This window comes from Podarcis cretensis (assembly GCF_951804945.1).
Source record: "Podarcis cretensis genome assembly, chromosome: 7".
In the NCBI taxonomy this organism is placed as follows: Eukaryota; Metazoa; Chordata; class Lepidosauria; order Squamata; family Lacertidae; genus Podarcis; species Podarcis cretensis.
The window spans coordinates 35,696,609-35,718,204 of NC_137176.1; the positions used below are offsets into that span (position 1 = coordinate 35,696,609).

Genomic DNA, 21,596 nt, shown 5'->3' on the forward strand with positions numbered 1-21,596 from the left:
AGTAATGAATACAGAAAAGTACATAACCTTCCAAAAAGAAAGAGTTATGATATAAGAGGAAACCGTATACATATAATCAAAGTGATACAAAATAGTTGCTCTGGATTGTACTGCACAATAAAATCAGCATAATATAACCTGTCACTCTACTATTATCCCTAGCTACTCTCCCCAAGGGAAAAAATGTTAATATTGTAATTTATTTATGTTTAAATACATTTCCTTTTTTAAATATGAAAATAAAGAATGTTACCCCAAAGTCTGCATGTGGGTAGAATGCAAACACAGTACATTCAAATGTAAGCTCCAGACAAACCAACGTATTATGGAAATTTCAATACAAGGAAATTCAATTGGTTTAGCAGTTATTACTGATTTACAAGTATGTGTACAAATGCTAAGAGGTACGCTACAGAAATACTGTGTTTATATTTACAATGAAACTTGATTATTCTGTTCTAGAATGTTTAAATTCTTATATAAATTAATCTCAGCAGGGTAACAATATTTCCTCCCTCACCACTAATTAATTTAAAATCCCAGTTAGTATCAATTAATAGCTCAGTAATTTGCATTCATACTAAAGCCAGAATAGGATTCCAACTGTGCAATTACAAAACGCTTTCAAACTATTCCATTTCCTAAGGAAAAGTTTAAGAAAAAAATATTCCAAGACTAATAATGCATCTGGACTATGCTGTGCCAACAGGTGTTCACAAATCATGGCTGATCTTTGCAGGCATCGGGACTCTGCCTAAACCCCTGAAACACACATTGTGCATTTAACTACAGTAATCAGTGTCTAAATGTATACTTAATGACCTTTAGGAAAACGTTCAGTGTAAATAGAGAAAATTTTGGTTTCATGCAATGAAGATGAAAATATTTGTCTGCATGAAAGCAGTTGACATTAATACTCTCAAAAGAAAACACATTATGGAGTCCACATTATGGACTCACTTTTTCTTTTTAATAAAGAAGGGGTTATAAGTAATATCCTTGTATGTGCCAGCTAGCTGAATAATGTTGGTGGGTTAGGGGGAGTGTAAGGAAGGGGGGGAAACCAGTGCACAAGGTTTACAAAAATCTGCATTCTTACTGAAATTAAGAATTGAAAGACGCAGCATTCTTGTCAACAAGTAACCAACAAGATAATTTATTACTGTGGAAAAAGGCACAGTATATAATGGCCTGTTTATTTCACACTCATTGAAACACCTCTCCCTCAAGAGTTACTTTTCAGTCAAATATTAAATTAGAAACTAACAAGGCTGGCTATCCAAAGAATCAATGCTAAAGTCATAGAATTTACTGAAATCAGTCAAAGAACAAAAAAAATAAAGCCAAACTGTGCCCTTTTGTGATTTGCACAAAATGTATTACAACAAATTATTATTGTCAGTGTTGAAAAGAATTCTGCATCTTGAAAACCATAATAAGCCAAAAGAAAATCTGAAGAGACAGAACATTATTTTAAACTGGATTTAGTTAATACAGGGTTTTGTTATATGCCTATAAAACACATAATAGCCAACACCGTATAAAGGTTTCTTACATAAAAACAATTGCTACATTTATGGGTGTTTTTGTAATCTGTACCACTAGCCATACTGGGGAATTAACTTTCCAACCACTTATTCTGCATTTAAAGTCAACACTCTGCAAGGAACATTTCAACAGAGATGTGAAAAACAAAAAAATAAAAATAGGAGGTTGGTTTACTTGTGAGCTCAAAATACGGGAAAATATTTATCCCTCTCTCATTAATGCACAATTTAGTGCCACTAGGTAATACACAGCTTTAAAAATATTAACTCTTAAAAATTTCTTGGATAAGGAATGAATGTGAGTAAAGAAAATGTATTCGGAAAATGTATTCGGATTTTAGCCCTGCTTTGTTATTCACATTTTATACTTAATAACTGATTACCAAATACTAAATACATGTTCATATATAGCATTAATGTATACAAGCCACAAGTTTACCCAATTAAAAAAATGAACACATGAAGCACTTTCACTTCTCTACACTTCGCCCTTTGTGTTTTGCACAAAAAATGTTAACGGGACAATCCTATACAGGTCTTCTCAGAAGTTGGTATTACAGAGGTCATAGGAGCTCACTTCCAAATAAGATAGCATAGGATTGTAGCCTACAGACAGGTCTTTTTCTACTCTTGTGTTTACTTTGACCTGAAGGTACATACAATACAATGCAATGCTTCCAGCAAGGGAACAATTTGAAGTCAAATTTATACAGCCTTCAAATCGACACACATTTTACTAAGAGGTACCTATCCTGAATCGTAAGATTAAAAATATTCATTAACAGGTATTTTAAATCACCCAAAACCTATAGGATCAATCTAATAAAATTATAACACTTAAAACTATTTTTTGTCTTTGCTGGAAGATTTAATCATATGCTTATCTATCCTACTAAAATCAATGAAACATAAACATGCTTAACTTTGTCTGGATCATGTCATATAATCGTGTCTTAGAACTGGTGTGCCCAATGTGACGCCTGAGGCCACAATGGCACCCGTGAAAAGCTTCCCCTCACTTCCCCCTTCACCACTAGTTATCTTCCCCCTTCCCATACAGCTTGGAAGTCAGCAGATATCAGTCTGAAAAATTACAGTCAAGATGGGGGCTTGTTGGTATTTCCTCTTTCAGCTCACTAGCCTTCCATGCTGAGATTGGCCCTCCAACAGATAATGTGGGAGGGGAAACATTTTTTTAAGAAAAAGGTAAGGTGTAGGAGATGTGAGACCCAGGGGGTATGGAGAGAGAAAGGAAGAATGGAGCAGCCAATCAGATGGAGCAGGGTAAAAAAAGAAAGGAAAGAAGGAATTGAGTATGTGTCAGAGTGTACGGGGTATGTATATTTGTTTCCTCCCATCTTTTCTATGTGTCTCTTCCTTGCTTTGTTTCTCCTCTCTTCTCTGGGTTTCTATGTCTGTTTCCCCACCCCAGGGTCTGGAGGTCTGTGTTTGCCTTTTTTTCTCTCCTTATCTCTGGGGGCCTGTCTTGGGCATTCCTCTTCCCAGCTTGCATCCCTCTCAGTGCCCAAGAAACACATGTATGTGGTGGGAATGAGGAGAGGGCACTCCCTACAATTTGTGACAGTTCAAGCTCAGAATGGCAACTTTTTGAAAATTCCAGATGTGCCCACAGGCCCAGAAATAATCTGCTTTAGAAGATTAACTGTATTTATTGTTGGGCATTCTCTTGTTATGCTGTGTTATTGTTTTCCTCCCAATGTTTCATTGTGCCCTTCGTTTTTTTAAAGAAAATATATACCTGTGATCTTTTGATGAAGGGTGGTAGACAAATTAAATAAAAACAATACCTAAAAATAATTTGCTAGTCTCTGCTCCTCACAGGTAATCATCACTGATCCCACTAATCACTTTAACCAACAAGCACATTTCTCAGTGGGGAAAGAGGACTGCCTGAACTTCAAATAAGCATGAAACGATTGCACAACTTATCATTCAAATGATTTGTTTTAAAATATTGTAAGACATACAATTTATAAGGGACATAAACTAAGCCCACCTTTAAGGAATCATTAGTAGCCTTACCCCAGGTATAAATGTAAAGATATTGTATTTTTGATTTTTTATAGCATTTCTTGGATATTTTTCTTCGCATTTTTCAGGACATCCAAGCCATACTGTGCGTGCTTTGAGTTCTTTCTTTCTCCGGCAAATGTTTATGAGCCAATCACAGCAACTGCAAGGAAAAAGAAAGCTATGCTTTAAATGTCAGTATAGTATATTCAGCTTGCTAAAAGGAAAGCCGTGGTTCTTAAAGAAAGTAACTCAATGCAACTAACAGATCTCAGATGCCTATTTTTTATTTTTACAGTATTTGTAAACAGAGTCATGTCCACAAGCTTCCTGTGTATTTTAGGAGTGGTGCTAGTTCTGTCTTAACCACGTTGACTGAAAAGCAGTTCCATAAATTCAGGGCACAAAGCCTAGTTTTTACTGAGTTCAGCAACAAAGCTAGGGAAAGGATGCATTGGATCTCTGGCACTGTTTTCCTAGGCTTTCCCTCCCCCATCCCATGCACTCCCGATAGCACCTCAAATATGCTTCAAAGGGCTCCTGACCTTCCAGGAAAGCTTATTGGAGTGTAGGCTGCTGCCATCAGCAGAGGAAGGCTGAAATGCCACTGCATATATATGTGGCACTTTGCAACTCGGCCAGCAACTATAGTGGACAGAGTATAGGATTACTATTTTTTTAAGAACACCGCAAGATAAAATGTAGCACCTATATGCTTAGGAAAGCTGCCCTGGTGGTCATAATCTATATAGAAAAGAACTGCTTTATTGCTTTGATGCAGCACTATAGATTTTAATATGTGAATTATTCAGTTTTGTTTGATTAATTTTAATTCTTAATAATACAACAAATTAAAGACTTTCAACATCTCTTTGTGCTTTCAATTACAAAACAGAATATTTTGAGTGAAGAATTGTTCATGAATTGGAAGGCTGACTCGGGTAACAACTATTCCTCCCCCTTAGGCAGGTGCCAAAACCTTCATCAGCTTAGCAAACAAATTACATATGTTTGAACAAAGTTTGGCACTGCTAAACAGTTGTGATGCCTGTGATAAAGGACTGATTGGCACCTAGAGATAAGTACACTTTAAGCCCTCAGATGCAATGAGGTCTCCACTGATGGAAATAATTATAGATTTTGACAATTCAATTTTAAGTATTTATTGCAAGCAAATAGGATTCAATACTTTCAAGACGTGGATATCAGCAAGCCTGTGTCCATCTGAATCAGAAATCCCCATCAGTTGGTATACAGAGGCTGCTGCATGCCTTTTGCGATCATGTGCCTTTTGCCCGCAAAACAGTAACAAAGGCTCCTCTATGCAAGTCAAAGCATACATAGTTACATTCAGAGAAACATTTGGAAGAAATAATCTAAGGTTAGTATTGAGTTTAGAAATAAAACATTTACACAACTGTTGCTAACAAAGGATAGTAATGAGACCTATTGCTTAAAGAGCATTAAAAAAATATACTCTGAGTTATGGGGAATGTAATTTTTAGAGGTTGCTGTTAATATTTCTTATCAGACATTCACCATAAGGTCCTAGGGTGAGTTGCAACAATTAAAAATATATACCGTATTGGCCTGAATATCAGCCTCACTTTTCCCAAATTCCGACCATGAAAAGTTAAAAGTGCGGCTTATATTTGCAACCTTATGGTATGCAGCCAGGAGCATGGGGCAAACAGCACCAGGAGTGCGGCAAAGCGGTGCCCGCCCTGTGCATAGTCCCTCGTCCTCTCCCCCAAAGTCCGGGAAGGGAGAGAACGAGGAAGGGTAAAGGCCACCAGCAACGCAGCGTGGCTCCCCCCCCCCCCCCGTATGCAGACAGGAGCAGCAAGGAATGGAGTCCCCCCCCCCCCAATTTTAAAAGTGCAGCTTATATTCAGATGCGGCTTATATTCGGGCCGATACGGTATATTAAAAACAGTTAAAGCAGATTACAATAAAAAGGATAGGTTGGGTCCTAAAATATATATCTAAAGTGTCAAAGGCCAGAATGAAAGAAGTGTGCCTTCAGCATATGATGAATACTACACAACAAAGGTACCAGACTCACATATGTGGACAAGAAACTGCACACCTTAAGACAGAATGCTGTCTCCCATACTGCCACCCCCTGAACTTCTGAGCCCCCAAACACCACATCCAAGACTACCTCTGCCAGCTCAGTCTAGAAGGCTGTAGCGTAGCAGGGCGGATGATACACTATCATCCCTGTTCTGATCCAAGACCACAAACAATTCCTTGAACCCAAGAACAGTGTGGATTGGTCTCACTGCGAGGGAGTTTGAATTTCTATCGATGATGATGGCAACAGTCCTTACCACCACTGTTGGCATGGAGCGGTCTTACACTGCATAAGCAGGCAGACTCAGCTGGGTCAGCGTAGGATATGGATTTATAGATTTGTTTAGTAAAGTTATCAAGCCCTTCCAAAATATAATTTCTTGTTACCACAGACAACGTATCAAATGACACGCAAATTCAATTTGGATCAACCCAGCCATGACACAACTATCACCTGATACCCAATATAATAGCTAAATGCTTTGGACAGGAGAACCAAATACTTTTGCTCGCATTCTAACTATACATTGAGTTTCCTTTTCATCTAATTTTTTTTAAAAAAGGTTTTTAGACAATATCACACAATTTCAATTTATATAGACAATGGAATTTTTTAATTAAATGCGCTATTATAGAAAAGATGCAAGGACCTACTTGCTATAACCAATAGTACAAGAGAGAAGGCTGTTGTGTTGTTTTACTACTTAGCTCTCTCATCTTTGTCTCATGTACACATATATATTTCCAGTATAATTAAAGTTAACAAAAACTCTGGAGAGCATAATGAATAGCAGAATAGATTTTGTTAAAGTTTAACTTCTTATTGTAATAAAAATCTGTATAGTAACATTGTTTTTTCCTAAAAACAAAAAAGTACCCTAGTGGCACTGATTAGAGATGTACTTAAAAGAACAGCAATTGTTGAACAAAACTGGTATAGATCTTACTATTTTGCATATGAAATACATTCTGCCAAGTCAAAAGCTGAACTTAAAAAACATTTTAAAAATACTTTCCAGCCATTCCCACTTGTACTCATTTTCAAGCTTAACTAAAAGAAAATTACTCAGAACATTTTTTAAAAAATCAAAAAGACAAAAAAAGTCCCTATATTGGCATACTCAGTCCAAGGATAAGCTATTCTTTATTAAATTCTAAATAGCAAGAACTACATCTACGAAGAAAACATACTGTAATTAATGTACTCAACGGGTAGCTTTGATAATCAGGCCTAAAGCGACACTGTAGTCATGTCATTCTTAAAAGATCAGCATTTTCCCATGCCTCTGAACAACAAATGTGTTGCAGATTAACTGAAAGTGTATAGGCCATCTTACAGTCCAAATTAATTCGAGTATTTGATATCCCCTTCATTTCACATGGAAATGTTCAACCGCACCATTTTCACAGGGACAAAGTAGTGTGTCTGTGGGTATATACATATATATATCAGAGAGAACTGCAATGTATATATCATGAGAAAGAAATCAATCTAGTCCAAAGAACTCCAGAGTATTGATCTATGTGCATTATACTTTCACAAGCTAAAAGAGAGTGTCTAAATTAAAAATGGAAGAAATAATTACAACTAAAAATGAGTTAGCTTTCAAAAGCTTAACATAGCATATTCAATTAAGTTTTATTCAGAGTAGACGCAGGGAAATTAATGGACCTAACTTAGTCAAGTACATTACTTTCAATGGGTCTACTCTGAGTAAAACTTAGTTGAATACTATTCATTGGTTATATTTCTCTGAAGGCATTAATTGTATTACAGATCACTGAAATCAAGCACACAGGAATTCTGCCAATTCTGAGAAAGATAACATAGCTACTGTGCTTAACAAGCTTAAAGAACAGATAGGTAGCCGTGTTGGTCTGCCATAGTCAAAAAAAAAAAAAAAAAAAAATTCCTTCCAGTAGCACCTTAAAGACCAACTAAGTTAGTTCTTGGTATGAGCTTTCGTGTGCATGCACACTGTGTATCTGAAGAAGTGTGCATGCACACGAAAGCTCATACCAAGAACTAACTTAGTTGGTCTTTAAGGTGCTACTGGAAGGAATTTTTTTTTTTTTTTTAAGCTTAAAGAAGAGAGAGCTTGATATTTTGTGGTTTTTGACACTGTAAGGATAAATTTGGGCAGAATATTACCTCATTTATAGGTAGTGTATCCTCAGACTTAAGATATTTGAGGAAAAGTAGTTTAGATATTCTCATTTTTTATACCAATGCTATTGACAGTTTTAAAATGCAAGCAATTCTATAATTAAAAATATCTAGAGGAAAACTGAAGTTTAGCAAGGTCTGTTAAGCTTATAATTCACGGACTCAACAACTTTAACAGTGTTGTCCTATAAGGTATCTACTCACTTGTACAGTGGTACCTCTAGCTGTGGACTTAATCTGTTTCAGTGTGCTGTTCGCACCCCAAAAACTCCACAATTAGATTACTTCTGTGCATGCACGGGGGCGAACTCGGAAGTAAACACTTCCAGGTTTGCTGCATTCGTAAGCTGAAAGTCCGTAACAAGAGCAGGACACAACATGAGGTATGACTGTACAGGTAACTCGCAACCCATGCACATTTAACTTGTGTACATTCAGCTTTACGCACTTGGCAAAAAAACTGAAGCAAGTTTGGCTTTTCGTACTATCTTTGGAACATAACCCCAAGTAAGTTGAGAGTCACCTGTACATATAACTGACTTCAATTACTCCTTGGTAAATGTTAAAGCCTGAATGTATGGTTCCATCTCTGTATTTGGGTACATGAAAGAGCTGGGCTATCACATTTGGATATAATAAATTCACTATTCACAATAAGAATGGGCTACTATAGAGAGGAAACATTTCTAAAAGACATATCTCGTGTTACAGAGGTGCACAAGAGATTCTGACACAGAGTTCAAGTGATACAGTTCAATTAAATAAGGCACATGTCCTAGCAGGGCTACAAAATGGCTGTGTAACTGCTCAGCTCAGTCTTTCCTATGTGATGAATGCTCTTCCTGCTTTGAAAGAGCACGCATTTTGCTTTAGATCACTGAATAGAATAGAAGGCAATGCTACAAGGCTTTGCCAAAACTAGAGAAGGTGGTCTTACTGTTTATTTCAAGGCTTTGGATGAGACTGGCTTAGGCCCAACGCACAACACATGCAGCATGACAAAACAGTGCACGGATCACAAAATTTGCATGACAGATTTAGACCCCAACTGATTCTAATAATAATAATAATAAACAGCAGCTCAGTTCTCAACTTTTAAACAAAGCTTAATGAAAGCTGAAGTGCAATACTGAAACTTCTATAAGTAAAGATGGCTGATTTGGTTTGCGTCTAGACAACATTATGACATCAGCATCAGAGGCCCTAGACATCGGGCTTCAAAATTCAGAAGAGCTACTTTCACAAAGTATATTAATAACTGTTTTTTTGTATAATGTATTGTATCATGTGAGCTATTTGGTTCTCAGCATCAGCACCCTCACTGACACTGTAATCACAGTTCCTGAAGCAACAGAGCCAGAGTTATCTATGAGCAAGTGGACAGTGATGTTCTGCTTCTTCTACATGCAAAAGACAAAAAGTAGTACTGCAAAAGAAGACCACACTAGAATTATAGACGTGGTCAAAAAATTAATACATCCTGTTTTGCATGATGTTCTCCTGGCTTCTTCCCATCACTTGTAAAACTTTTAATGAAATGCCCTGCCTCTCAACTAGCTGGGGCTGATGGGAGATGTAGTCTGAAACATGGAGGGTACCAGCTGAGGAAGGCTGGTGTACATAATCATTGGTTATGTGCATTTCAGAGAGGGGTCTGTAATGAAGAGTGTATATGCAGTAGATGTCTGTGTACATTCCAGTTTGTAACTAACTTTCTATTAACCCTACGGTTGGTGAATGGCAACACTTTTAAGTGGTGGCTCAGGCTCCATCAAGCAAGACATGCAGCTTCTTCCAAGTAGTCCTCAGAAATTGTGCAGGGTAGCAGCAGATTCTTGGGTATAAGAAATATACTGATCTTTGTCCTTAGAATTGATCCTAAAACCCCAAACCTAGCATACCGTACCTAGCTCTACCATCTAGGTCGCTCTCATTACAGCATTTCACTGCTGTCAGCACTGTAGCTGAAATATATATGTGACAAAGCAAACTAAATTGATCAATGATATTTTCATTTTATAGTTCTATATAGCCTCCCCCAAATAGAAATGCAAAAGTCAACAGATTATATAAATGTATCTGAAAAAATGTGGGGGCACCCAAAGCTAATGACTATGTTTACAATTCTGAGCACATGCAAATGTACAAATCTTTATCACATTACTAATTACGGCAACTTTTTATTGTGAAAAAGTGTGTTTGATATAAGTCTAACATGAGAGAGCTCTGACAATGCAAGACTAATTTCCTCAAGAGACTCTGCTAAAGTCAAGCATGAGTTCAACACAAGAGGTTTATAAATGACAGCAGAGTACTGGGAGATAATTCTAACTTGTATTCACTCTAGAGTCATCAGTTACATGTACTTTTTAACCTTTAAAGCTGAAATGTTAACTTATCATCAGTTAATGAATTTACGTTTCCCCCTTCACCAACATCAATCAACTCAAGATATTACCCACCGTTAGTGAATTAGTGTTAAGGCTCTCGGGAACATCATTGAAAGGGTACTGCCATCTCTCTTTACAGGTCATAAAAAATAAGTTAGGAATGAGGCCTCCAAATGGGATTTTTGCCCATTCTAATTCCTAAACTAATGAAACTTTGTAAGGACGATACACTCTAGGAAAAAGGACCTTTTGGCAAACTATTTTGAGAGGATGGGCAGTGTCAGCAGCCAGCTACAAAGAATAAAGCATGAGGATAAAATGTTATTGACAGTAACGAAATGAGCACAACAGCCATCACTGATGAGCCAAAGAACAATGGAAAATCAGATTCTGAGGCTTCCCACCATGGGGCCCTTCCACCCTTCGGATTCCGTTCTTAGACCGAGGTAAAGTTTGCAAACCGGGACACTACTTCTGGTTTTGTGGAGTTCGTAAACCAAATCATTCATAAACAGGGCTGTTCTTAAACCAAGGTACCACTGTATTTACATAAACTCAGGACAAAGAACAGCAATCTTTGGCCACTCATCATGGTCACTCCCCAGTGGCTGTTTCCAGAATCCCCCTCCCTACACCACTTGCCTCATGGTGAAATGGAAGTTACACTCTCCCAGAGTAACCTGGGGGAGAGGAGAAAGTCTCAGTAGAAGTACACATCTTCGCACACGCTCTTTGAGCTGAAATTCCTCTGCTTAAAAACCACCTTGGGACTTGACAGAGGCCAAGTAGAGGGAGGCTAGGAAGAATTAGCTTCAGAGATCACATAACTTCTGGCACATAGTCACTCTTTCCTCCAGTGAGAGCTTCAGGGATGAAGGAAGAACAAAGGCAAAAGATTATCTGCATTTCTTAATTCTTCCCCATCCCACAAGGAATCCTAAGAGGGTAGAAAAACGTATTTTGGGGTTTGCTTCCACCACTTCAGTTCAAACCCGTCCTGCCCCACAGTATACTCCATGGTGGCACATAATTGCAGTTTCTTAATTTTCAAATATTTTTCTTTCTAAATTATAATGAGTTTTGCTTTAAAATACTTTCCATGTTAAAAATCACCCTGGATTTACTTAAACTACAAGACAGAAATCAAGCTATCACAAAAAAGAAAAGAAAAACAGCAACAAACCTGGTACAAAGGAACTTCCATCCACCGCAGACAAACCATTCCAAACCTCGTTTTCTCTGAAAAATTCTGGCCCTTGGCAAAGTATGGTAATCGCTTTCATCATTTTCAAACCCTTCTTCAGACATCATTAGGGGCATTTCATCCAAATGTGATGACTCGTCTTCTACTTGGTACCTATTGGTTTTGTAAATAAGTAGATAAATAAATGAGAACATTGGACTAACTCCAAATAATTGATAACATTCTTTTTAGCTGCTATGTATATATAGCATGCATTCAAAGCATTCTTGATATATAAACAGACAATGGCCTTGTCTGCACACACTAAGCCAAATAATATTTAAGCATGAATGAGTAAGTGCACTGGTATAGTTAGAAAACTGCAGTCATTTTGATCCTCCCCTGCTCCTGAAGCTAAAGCACACTACCAGGAGCTAATCCATAGTTTGACTGAGAGGACCTGGGAGGTGTCAGAACTGAGTTCCAGATGAAAAAAAGCCCTGGATAAGGCCTTTCTCTTTTTACTGTTGTCAACCTCAGCAGCTCATACCAGTTTTTAGGCTGTCTGTCTTAATATCCCATATAAGCCGTCTGCGTGCATAGACTTCAGTCCAGATTTGATCAACTCCGGAGCTAGGCCTGCTAGGAGGAGGTGTCTTTGGGGATGTTCACACCACTGGCCACTGTCTTGCAAACAATATAAGACATTCAAGCAGCCAATGTCCACCATATTTGGAAAAATGACCTCTGATCATAACTTGATCATGCATTTGGAAGCATGTGTGGAGACCATCTAATCACGAGTTTTTATTACAATAAAGAATGATCTCATGCTTGGAATTCTGCTCTGTGATTGCTGTGTCATTATGAACTGAAGAGAGCAGAACCACTGTCCTCCCACCCCAAACTCTTCCTTAACCATGTTTAGTTTGGTCACTCGACCTCAGGTACTTGCTAAGCTACAAAGTTATGAGGCAAGAGCAGCTGGAAAACAAAACAACCCTGGTCATTGTTTGTTTGATCATTTGTGGACAACCTGTGGTTAGCTGAACAACTATGGCCTAGCATTATATGGGAACCAGGCACATATAAGCAATGGTATATATCTCATGGCATTCCTTTACACTTGTTAGTGTTAAAGTGGCTAATGGACCACATTAATAGGATACTTTTCTCAACATAATTCTCACTGAAAAATCATGAAACAATTGCTGTTAAAACAAAGTTCTAAGACTGAGAAATATATGCCTGACTATTCAATCTGGGCGGGAAGGGGAGGGGAGAGAAAATCAAAATCCTCCATTGCACAACTGACAATGAAACAGGGTACACCCATCTTTGTCAAAAATTACGTATTTCTATTCACCAGTAAACTAAAAGCATTTCTTATCATCTCAGGAGTTAAAGAATGAAATTTATTCATACCTCTTAGAAAAACATGTTTTCTCAAAAATATTTTAAAATCAAGAACTGCGGTGTTAACTCTACAAGTGTGCCAACTACTAAGATAACAAATAAGCATAATGTTTAGTAACTTGACTTCAAAATGCAGCCTTTGAACTGGCAAGCAATTTATTCTTCTCCAAAAAGCAATTTTCCTATTGTGTTAGAATTTTTACCATATTATTTAAAAACAATACAATGATGAATAATGGATTTTTCATAGGGAAAAATCTCGATTTCTTTGTGATCTAATGCCATGTACACTGAATTGTGCTAGTTTACCATGAGTGACAAACCAATTAAGTATAATGCTAGAAACTTTTTATAAAATAAAGCTCTGAAAGCCACATGAATAAATAAGTAAGTATGCATAACACATCACTGGTGTTACTAAATCAGATACAAGACAGGTATCTGGAGAAAAAATGGCTTCCAAAAGAAAAAGAACATTAATATTAAACAAGTTCTAACAAAAAAAGAAACTAGGAGAAAAGAGATTACAATACGTACTTCAAAATTAACTTTTGTATAAATATCTGCTGTGAAAATAATACCATACTCTCTTCAAACTTTGATGGCTTTTCAAAGGAACAGTAACCAAATGAGTTCATTAAGTGCCAATTGCAATTTACTGTCTACTGCTTAAATCATACCTATATTTTAAAAAATTGTTTTCTTTTATATTATCACTACACAAACTACGTAAACATCAGCAAACCAAAATATGCTTCTGCACATACACTATCATGAAGGAGCTATTGTAACATTCCTACCCCTCTATTTTTCAAGGCGTTCAGAATGATAGTCAAATATAGAAAACCTGAGAAGTCAAGCAAAACTCGAAGTTTCTTCGTGCCTTACTCCTAATGTTTAATTCACGGTGAACTGGCAAATCGTCACAATTTTCTCCCATTGCTTCTCAAAATTTCTGGCACTTTATTTCTGAATAATATGCTGCTTTGGAGTCACTACTTCATTCTTATAGTGGAAGCATTCCTCAAACCCAATCTTCTCCTTGCTTCTTTTAATCTATGAGAAACTTTTATACTAGCTGCAGCAATTCTGGAGAGAATTAGCACTTAAGGTTTCATTCTTAGCCACAAAGAAGTGGGGTGCTGTATCAGAGTTAGGGTTGAACTAAGAAATGATATGATAAGCTTACTGATGACACCAAACTATATAAGACAGTGGGGGGAATGCAAAGAGTCAAACTGTATGAATGAGCATTAAAATGGCAAAAGCAGTTTACTGTAATTAAGTACAAAGTGATGCACAGTGAGGCAAAAAAAACTATCACATAAGTGTTCTGAGATTTATTTTTAAAAATGAATTGAATTAATTTGCATAGGGTAATTTGAATTGGAAAATGCTGAGTTTGCTTGGAAAACTTTTCTACTGGCCTAGAGGATAATCTAATTTAGAAAGTTTATTTTATTTGCATCTAATAAAAAAGCTAAAAACTATGAAACTGCCAAGCTTTCCTATTATTTATTTGGAACTGACATTGTTACAGTACTAATGAACTTTTGAAATGCAACATTTTATGCAGAAAAATAGAGGATGGAATTTTTTTCACCCCCTATCATTGTGTAACATACACTGAACTGGCAACAAATGACCAGGGAAAAGATCTTGGATTGTGGAGGTTTGTGTAACGAAAATGATACATTGTCATTACAGCAGAATTCTGTGCAGTAGTGAAAAAGGAAAATTCCACGGGATTGAGTCAGACTTGCTGTGAACACAACTCATTGCCCATGAAGCAATCTGCTGGAAGAAGAAAGAGAGAGGCAATATTAACCAAGTCCCCCTTCCTCGTGTGCTATTCCAGAGAATCAGGGGAGTATTTGAAAAAGCATGTGTGTGTAAAACTATGCATGCTGTCGAGAAAGTGGACAGAGAGTGCTTTTTCTTACAGCCCAAATGGCGCTTAATGGTAGATTTAGGAAAGACAAAAGAAAGCACTTTTTCATGAGGTGCAGTGTTAAATTACAGAATTTGCCAGGACATGGCAAATGGTATATTAGATAAATGGTATATTAGATAAATGGTATATTAGATAAATTCAAGGAGAATTAAGCCTATCAACAGCCACTAGTAATAGTAACTACACTGGTACTTCGGGTTACATACACTTCAGGTTACAGACTCTGCTAACCCAGAAATAGTACCTTGGGTTAAGAACTTTGCTTCAGAATGAGAACAGAAATCGTGCTCCGGTGGCGCGGCAGCAGCGGGAGGCCCCATTAGCTAAAGTGATGCTTCAGGTTAAGAATAGTTTCAGGTTAAGAACGGACCTCCGGAACGAATTAAGTACTTAACCCGAGGTACCACTGTATATGCTGCCTCCAAGATCAGAAGAAATGCTATTCACTAGGGAACAACAGCGGAAGAGGTCTATTTTGCTGATATCCTATTTCTGGGCTTCTCTTATGCATCCGATTGGCCACTAAGGCAGCAAGGAATAACCATATATCCCCTTCCACATGCAATCACCTTCTACTCCAGATTGCCTTGACAATTTCTTTGGTTTAATTACAGCAGCCTACTTTGAAATCTTGGCAGATTCCACAAACTTCATACTGAACAATTCTCTGTATTCATATCTTCTTAAATATCACATGATATACACTGCAAAACTGCACTACAGAAATATTTCCAGAAGTCTATCTTAAAAGATAACTTGTAATTCCAAACCGGGGGAGTTAAATTGTTTTCCAAGTACTTCCCTGTAGGTTTACCAGTTTTAGTAACAAAAACTCCTATAACTCTTATTTTTGAAATAATAAATGTACGGTGTTATAATGCTACCAAAATTTCAAACTATTTTATATTTAACATAGTCTCAAAGTTCACATATGCAGTGCATGTTGAATATTAAATGCAGTTTTCATGTTTATGGGTTATATATAACACATCTGTAGAAACATAGCAATATTTGGAATTTTATATATCTTTTTTAGAGCCATTTAAAATAATGTTTTATTTTTATGGATTATGTGAGCTGATGAATCACATATATAGTGAAGAGCAATTTCTGGAACTAGGATGACAACTTCCCCAGTGAATCTGGAAACGTTTTCAGTAACTACAACTGAAAGACCTGTAACGATACCCATGTTGCACCAAGCTCGCACATTGGTTCACATAAATACATACCTAGGATGGGTCAAAACTTCTTATTCTTACATGGATGAGAACTAAGACTTTTAGTTTGCCAAATTTCTATTGCAATAAATGCTGGAGTTTTCTGTTTTAACAGCAAGCTTGGTATCTACTACGTGACCATTGTCATTGCAAACCTATGTCACACCCCTTGTTTGAACATTCTTAACTGGAATAAAGTGCTATTATTCTGTCTCATAGGACTGGGCAAACAGATTGACTGAAATAGTATAGTGATGTATCTTGTTTTATTACTTTTTTGTGGATAACACTGGGGGAAAACAAGACACTATCTCTGGCTTGATCTTAAAATAAAGATACCATGAGAATTGACTGATATATTAATACAAAGACATTGACAAAACTTAACTATATGAAACTAGAGAATGCTCACTATTTTTGTCCAAGGTTTAAGTACTTTGTTATCAGAGACAGATACAAAAACATAAAGATGTTCTAGAGGTGCGGGAAGATAACAAAAGGCCAGGCAGTAAACATGAGCATGAGTCACACATATAAGTCCTGAACCTAAATAATAAAAAACCTTATTTGAGAATAGATTAGATAAACTAAGCTTTCAAAGGACAATCTTTAAAATGTGAAAGTAGCATATTTCAAAAGCAAGCTTCTGAAAAGCTATGCTTAAGACAAACAGATATGGTGATCTGAAAAATGAAACAAAACCCTATTTTCTGAACCTCTCTCCCCCATTAAAGAAAACACAAGAACAGAAACTGTCTGTTCCTGGACTCTAAAAGAACATATAATACAAACTAAGAATCAAGTAGACTATAAAATAGCTTTAAAACTGTATCTTTATTGAATGCGTGAAAAAAACCTATTTTCTTTTACAAAAAAAAAAAGTTTCCAATTTGGACAATGAGAACAACATTTCATACCATACAAACACAAAATGTCAATAAACAGATTTACATTAATTCACCAAATCAAATATTTCACAACTACTTTAAAAATTCAGAATAAAAAAGAAAAAGATAAGTCTAAGATTTGCATGTAACTCATGAGTAGTCTATATACAGAACATGCTTCATGGGGACATGGGGCCACATTTTACGGTGCAAAACCTGCTACCCAGATTATCTAGTGTTAACAAGTTTGCCAAAAACAAGATTGTATACATGATCTGATCCAACAATACATTTGAAAATGTATCAAGGATTTACTTACGTAAATAATTATGTATCTAGAAAACTAAAGTTCTTATCTCAGAGAGGCAATGTTTACTTAAGCACCATTACCCAGTTTACCACCATTTTCCAATCATGTTCTGGGAAAACTTGGAAGCTTATAATAGCAAACATTATTTCCTACATAGTCACACAGGAATATTGGGTTGTGTTCTGAAGTACAGTGGTACCTCAGGTTAAGTACTTAATTCATTCCGGAGGTCCGTTCGTAACCTGAAACTGTTCTTAACCTGAAGACCACTTTAGCTAATGGGGCCTCCTGCTGCCGCCGGAGCACAATTTCTGTTCTCATTCTGAAGCAAAATTCTTAACCCGAGGTACTATTTCTGGGTTAGCAGAGTCTGTAACCTGAAGCGTATGTAACCTGAAGCGTATGTAACCCGAGGTACCACTGTACAGTCTTTTCATGTGGGGCAATTATGGCCTGGCTAGCACACCATGAAAACAGATTGTGTATCCTATATTCATTGTATCCAGTACACAGGGTATCATGGCAGACCAGTCATGTGAAAAGAGCGCCTTAAACTAACAAAGTCTGAAAACCACAACCCTTGTTTATTCAGGAATTGAATTTAAATACTTCTGTTTTAAATTTTGTATATTTTATATTTGTATCATTGTATGCTGCTTTGAGAGCTAATGATAAAAATTGGGATATCATTTTTTTAAACAAATAAATTATATTTACGGTACATCTGCAAAGATATGTACTGTATATGAATGTATTGTTAGTAAATCAACTTGTATATACAACACGGTAGCCTTTTGGAAGCCACTGTTTACCTTATCTGCTATTATCCTGAAGATGTACTGAAATCCATAACCTACAGACGGGCTCAGTAAGTTTACTCCATCATCTTCAACCCCATAACTTACATATTTAAGAAAACTAAAAATATGTTACCTTAAATCCCCAATACTAACCTAAATTGGTAGCTAAATAATTTAGATGTACACACTGAGAAGAAATCCAACAACACAATATTTTTAAGGAACATTTTAGATTGTTCTTTGTAAACTGCTTGGAGGGCTTCCGTTGAGTAAGAAGTATATAAATTTAATTAAATAAATAAAATGCTAAACTTAACAAAACCCCTTTGGTCATTTCCTACAGCTACCAGCTGAAAGTCCTTTAATAAATTATAGTGAGATACCTAAACCCCTACGTTATGAGTTTAAGAGTAAGGTGCCAAGTCCTTAGTTAAGGCATTATACCCTTATGCCCTTTCATTAACATATTTACAAGGTGAAATGAAAGTAACTGTATCTGAGATTACTATATCTGCAGCTCCACAAATACCTTGATATCAGCGTCAACAATGTGCAAAGGATTATATAAGGTACATTCTGACTTCTGCTAACACAACAGAACTTCCCCTCCTCCTCCTCTCCCTGAACCCCCTCCACTCATCCTCTCTGCTCTTAATTCTCCACAGCAGGTCTGGGCTTGATGCTTGGGGTAAGGACCAAGCCAAGGTGGTGGAGGTTCCACTGCATGAGTCTAACCCATTCTACTTGTACAATGACTTAATTGGCTACAACCCAGTTGGGGGTGTGAGAAGAACAGGACTCTAAAAATACAGTGTGGTTTTGTAATACAGTGCTTAAGTAAAGACTTACAGCAGAATTATGTGCATATCTACTAAGTGCTTAGTTTCACTGCTTTAAATAGAGCTTACTGCCAGGGAAGAATGTAGCCTAAAAGTTCCTTCCCACATTTACAAGGCCTTAAAGAATATTTGCACACCTCTATTTCATAATGAAATGTGATTCACATTACTCCATCACACCTTTTCATAGCCCAGTTATACTCCACACTAGTGAAGACTCCTCTCTTGAAGAGGGTCTTGTATCTGAGGTGATGCATGTGAGATACTGTATAGTTTGATGTAGTAAGGAAGATGGATAGTGAATGTAATGTATACTCCAACAGCTGTCAAATGCTTGCCTTATCATAAATTTCAACCTTATAAATCTGTTCAAGTAACCTATAGGCTATAAAGCTTATGCTTTAAAGACAATAAAAGTTAGTCTCTAAAGTACCACCAGAATCAATCTGTCTTTTCTTGTATTTACAATGTTCCCAAATGTGTTGATTTTAAAAAGAGGAAAACATGTTATCTGTTTCATCTTTTCTATAAGTCCTTAATTTTTCATATGTTTCTCCAAATAAAAGATATCTTTACAAAACCTAAACTTTCTGTGCCTGGAAATCGGATCCCAGAGTAAAGATCCAAGTGCTTATACATATGCACCAGTATTTCCAGTTTCAGTTTGCAGCTTCTTTCTATCAGAGGCTGCCTCCACAAATCCCAGAGTACTGGATAAACTCCAAGCTGTAATTGGAAGGGAGTTCAGACACCTCCTTAGGAGTAGGACCAAACTCCCTGTTGCCATCTAGGAAATGGTATACCAGCCTAACTCAAAACCTTTGTAATCAAATGAACTCCTAAGGCATCTGAAATCAATTGAACCCAACGGCATGAAACAACTAAAACAACTATGTTAAAGTGGTCACCAGATTCCATTTTTAAATAGAACACAATAACAAATTTGTTCCTCTAGAGCAGGGGTTGTCAACCTGGTCCCTACTCCCCACTAGTGGACGTTTCACGATTCTAGGTGGGCAGTAGGGGGTTCTACAGCACAAGCTGAATCAAGCACTGGTGGGTGGTAAGGAAATTTTACCATCAAGAAAGATGCATTAGTGGGTGGTAGGTATAAAAAGGTTGACTACCCCTGCTCTAGAGGAACAACAATGAATTGAACCTAGAGACCTGTTCAGGTGCTCTCCTGACATGTATGAGGGGAGAGTAAGCCTTTGCCCATTAATAATGCCCCTGGCTCACACAGACTCAGAAGAATGCACAAGAAGGGCACCATGCATGTACACAGGCACACATGGAATGAAGAACACATGGGAATCCTTGCCAGTGCCTTTTGCAGTTGTTTCTAAAAATCAAAAGCCTAGAGACATCTGCAGCAGCCTGAATGAGAAAGTTCTGCCTTGTGAGGGGACTCTAATTTCCTCCCTAAACATCTTACGCCAGTATTTCCAACATATTGCAAGACACCTTGCTCTGGTTAGTAGGGAAGGCCGTTAAAATCAACAATCATCTTCCTCCAAGTAGAAACAAGATTCAGTAGCCAACATCTACAGCCCAGTCTAGAAGTTTGGAAAACTGGGGGGATGGATTCCAGTTCTGCCACTGAACTCATCCTGGATAAGAATTAAGTGATTCTGTTGAAACTCAACATAGGTAAACAAACACCAGGAAGGGTAATCCAGACCATCCACCACATAAGATTTGCTCCAAGCTTGAGAAGGACATAGGCGAGAGACCCTTAACCACAGAGGTGCTCTCAACATTGTTCTTCGCCCATCCCTCCAGTTGCCTATGGTTAGAACCAAGTGTCAGTGGGGCCCTCCCTGCTTCCTAGAAGTGGCACACTGCTCTACCAACCCTTCCTTCTGATCCCAGAGGTCGACCCCCTCAGTGGCAACAAGGACACACTCTGCACATGCTCAGAGTATTCATCCATTATCACTTTCTATGTTCCAGGGAGGAGCTCTAGGGCATTGCCAAAGCAGGGCTCTGGACTTGGAAGCACCGGTCCCAGGGCGAGACATCACCCCCCCCCCTCCAAAATCGGGGCAAAGGGAGCCTGTCAAAGCAGCATCACTGCAACGCCAATCCCTGAGCACCTCCCCCCATCCCTCCAGCCTAAGAAGGCTGACAGGCAGCTTGACCCCCCCCCCACCACCACCACCCAAAGGCCCAGAGAGCCGCAGCCGCCCTGTCCTGTCCGTCGAGTGAGGGCCCCAAACGCCTCAGCGGGGCGAAGGGAACTGCCAGCCAAGTCGAGGGCTGCGCAGGATGGAGCCCATCCCCCCACCACGCTCCTCACACACCAGCACCCCTCACGCGCGGGCCCCCCCCCGCCCACTTCCCTCCCGGCCGGTACCTGCTGTGCCTCTGCGCGGCGGAGGCGTTGGTGTAATACGCCGCCCTTCGCTGGGTGCTGCGCGGCACCGGGTGCAGAGGGATTTGGTCCGCCATCTTTCTCCGCCCACCCCCTTCCCCTCCCCCCGCCCGCCGGCTGGCCGCTTCCCCTCCTCCCCTCCCTCCCTCCCTCTGCCCCGGATTTCCCCCTCCCTCAGCTTAACGGAACGGGCGGCGCCGTCACGGCCGACGCCGGCTGACGTCACGCGGCCCGCGCGCAGTGCGTCGGTGACGTAAGCGGGCGGGAAGCGGAGGCTTAGTTTTTCAAGAGAGCAAGCGAAAGAGGAAGCGAGGGGCGTGAGGGAAGCCGAGCCAGGCAGTGCGCCGCGTCCAATCAGCTTCCGAGAAGCGCTCGCGCTCCTCCCCCGGCTGAAAGAGAGCG

The 21,596-nt window shown here is 38.4% G+C and overlaps 1 protein-coding gene across 5 annotated transcripts in view; it reads right to left on the reverse strand.

Annotated features, from left to right (window-relative positions):
• Positions 1-21,294, reverse strand: part of ATP9B (ATPase phospholipid transporting 9B (putative)) — a 122,103-nt gene extending 100,809 nt beyond the window's left edge. For 2 of the 5 annotated variants that reach the window (XM_079983748.1, XM_079983747.1), the window contains exons 1-3: positions 21,177-21,294; positions 11,395-11,568; positions 3,591-3,741 (exon numbers count right to left, since the gene is read on the reverse strand). In XM_079983748.1, the coding sequence (XP_079839874.1) occupies positions 3,591-3,741; positions 11,395-11,568; positions 21,177-21,271 (420 nt within the window). In that variant the 5' untranslated portion in view covers positions 21,272-21,294. Of the gene's footprint in view, positions 1-3,564; positions 3,742-11,394; positions 11,569-21,176 lie in introns of those variants that run through there. The other 3 variants (XM_079983751.1, XM_079983750.1, XM_079983749.1) reach the window with 2 other exon arrangements.
• Positions 21,295-21,596: the final 302 nt, after the last annotated feature.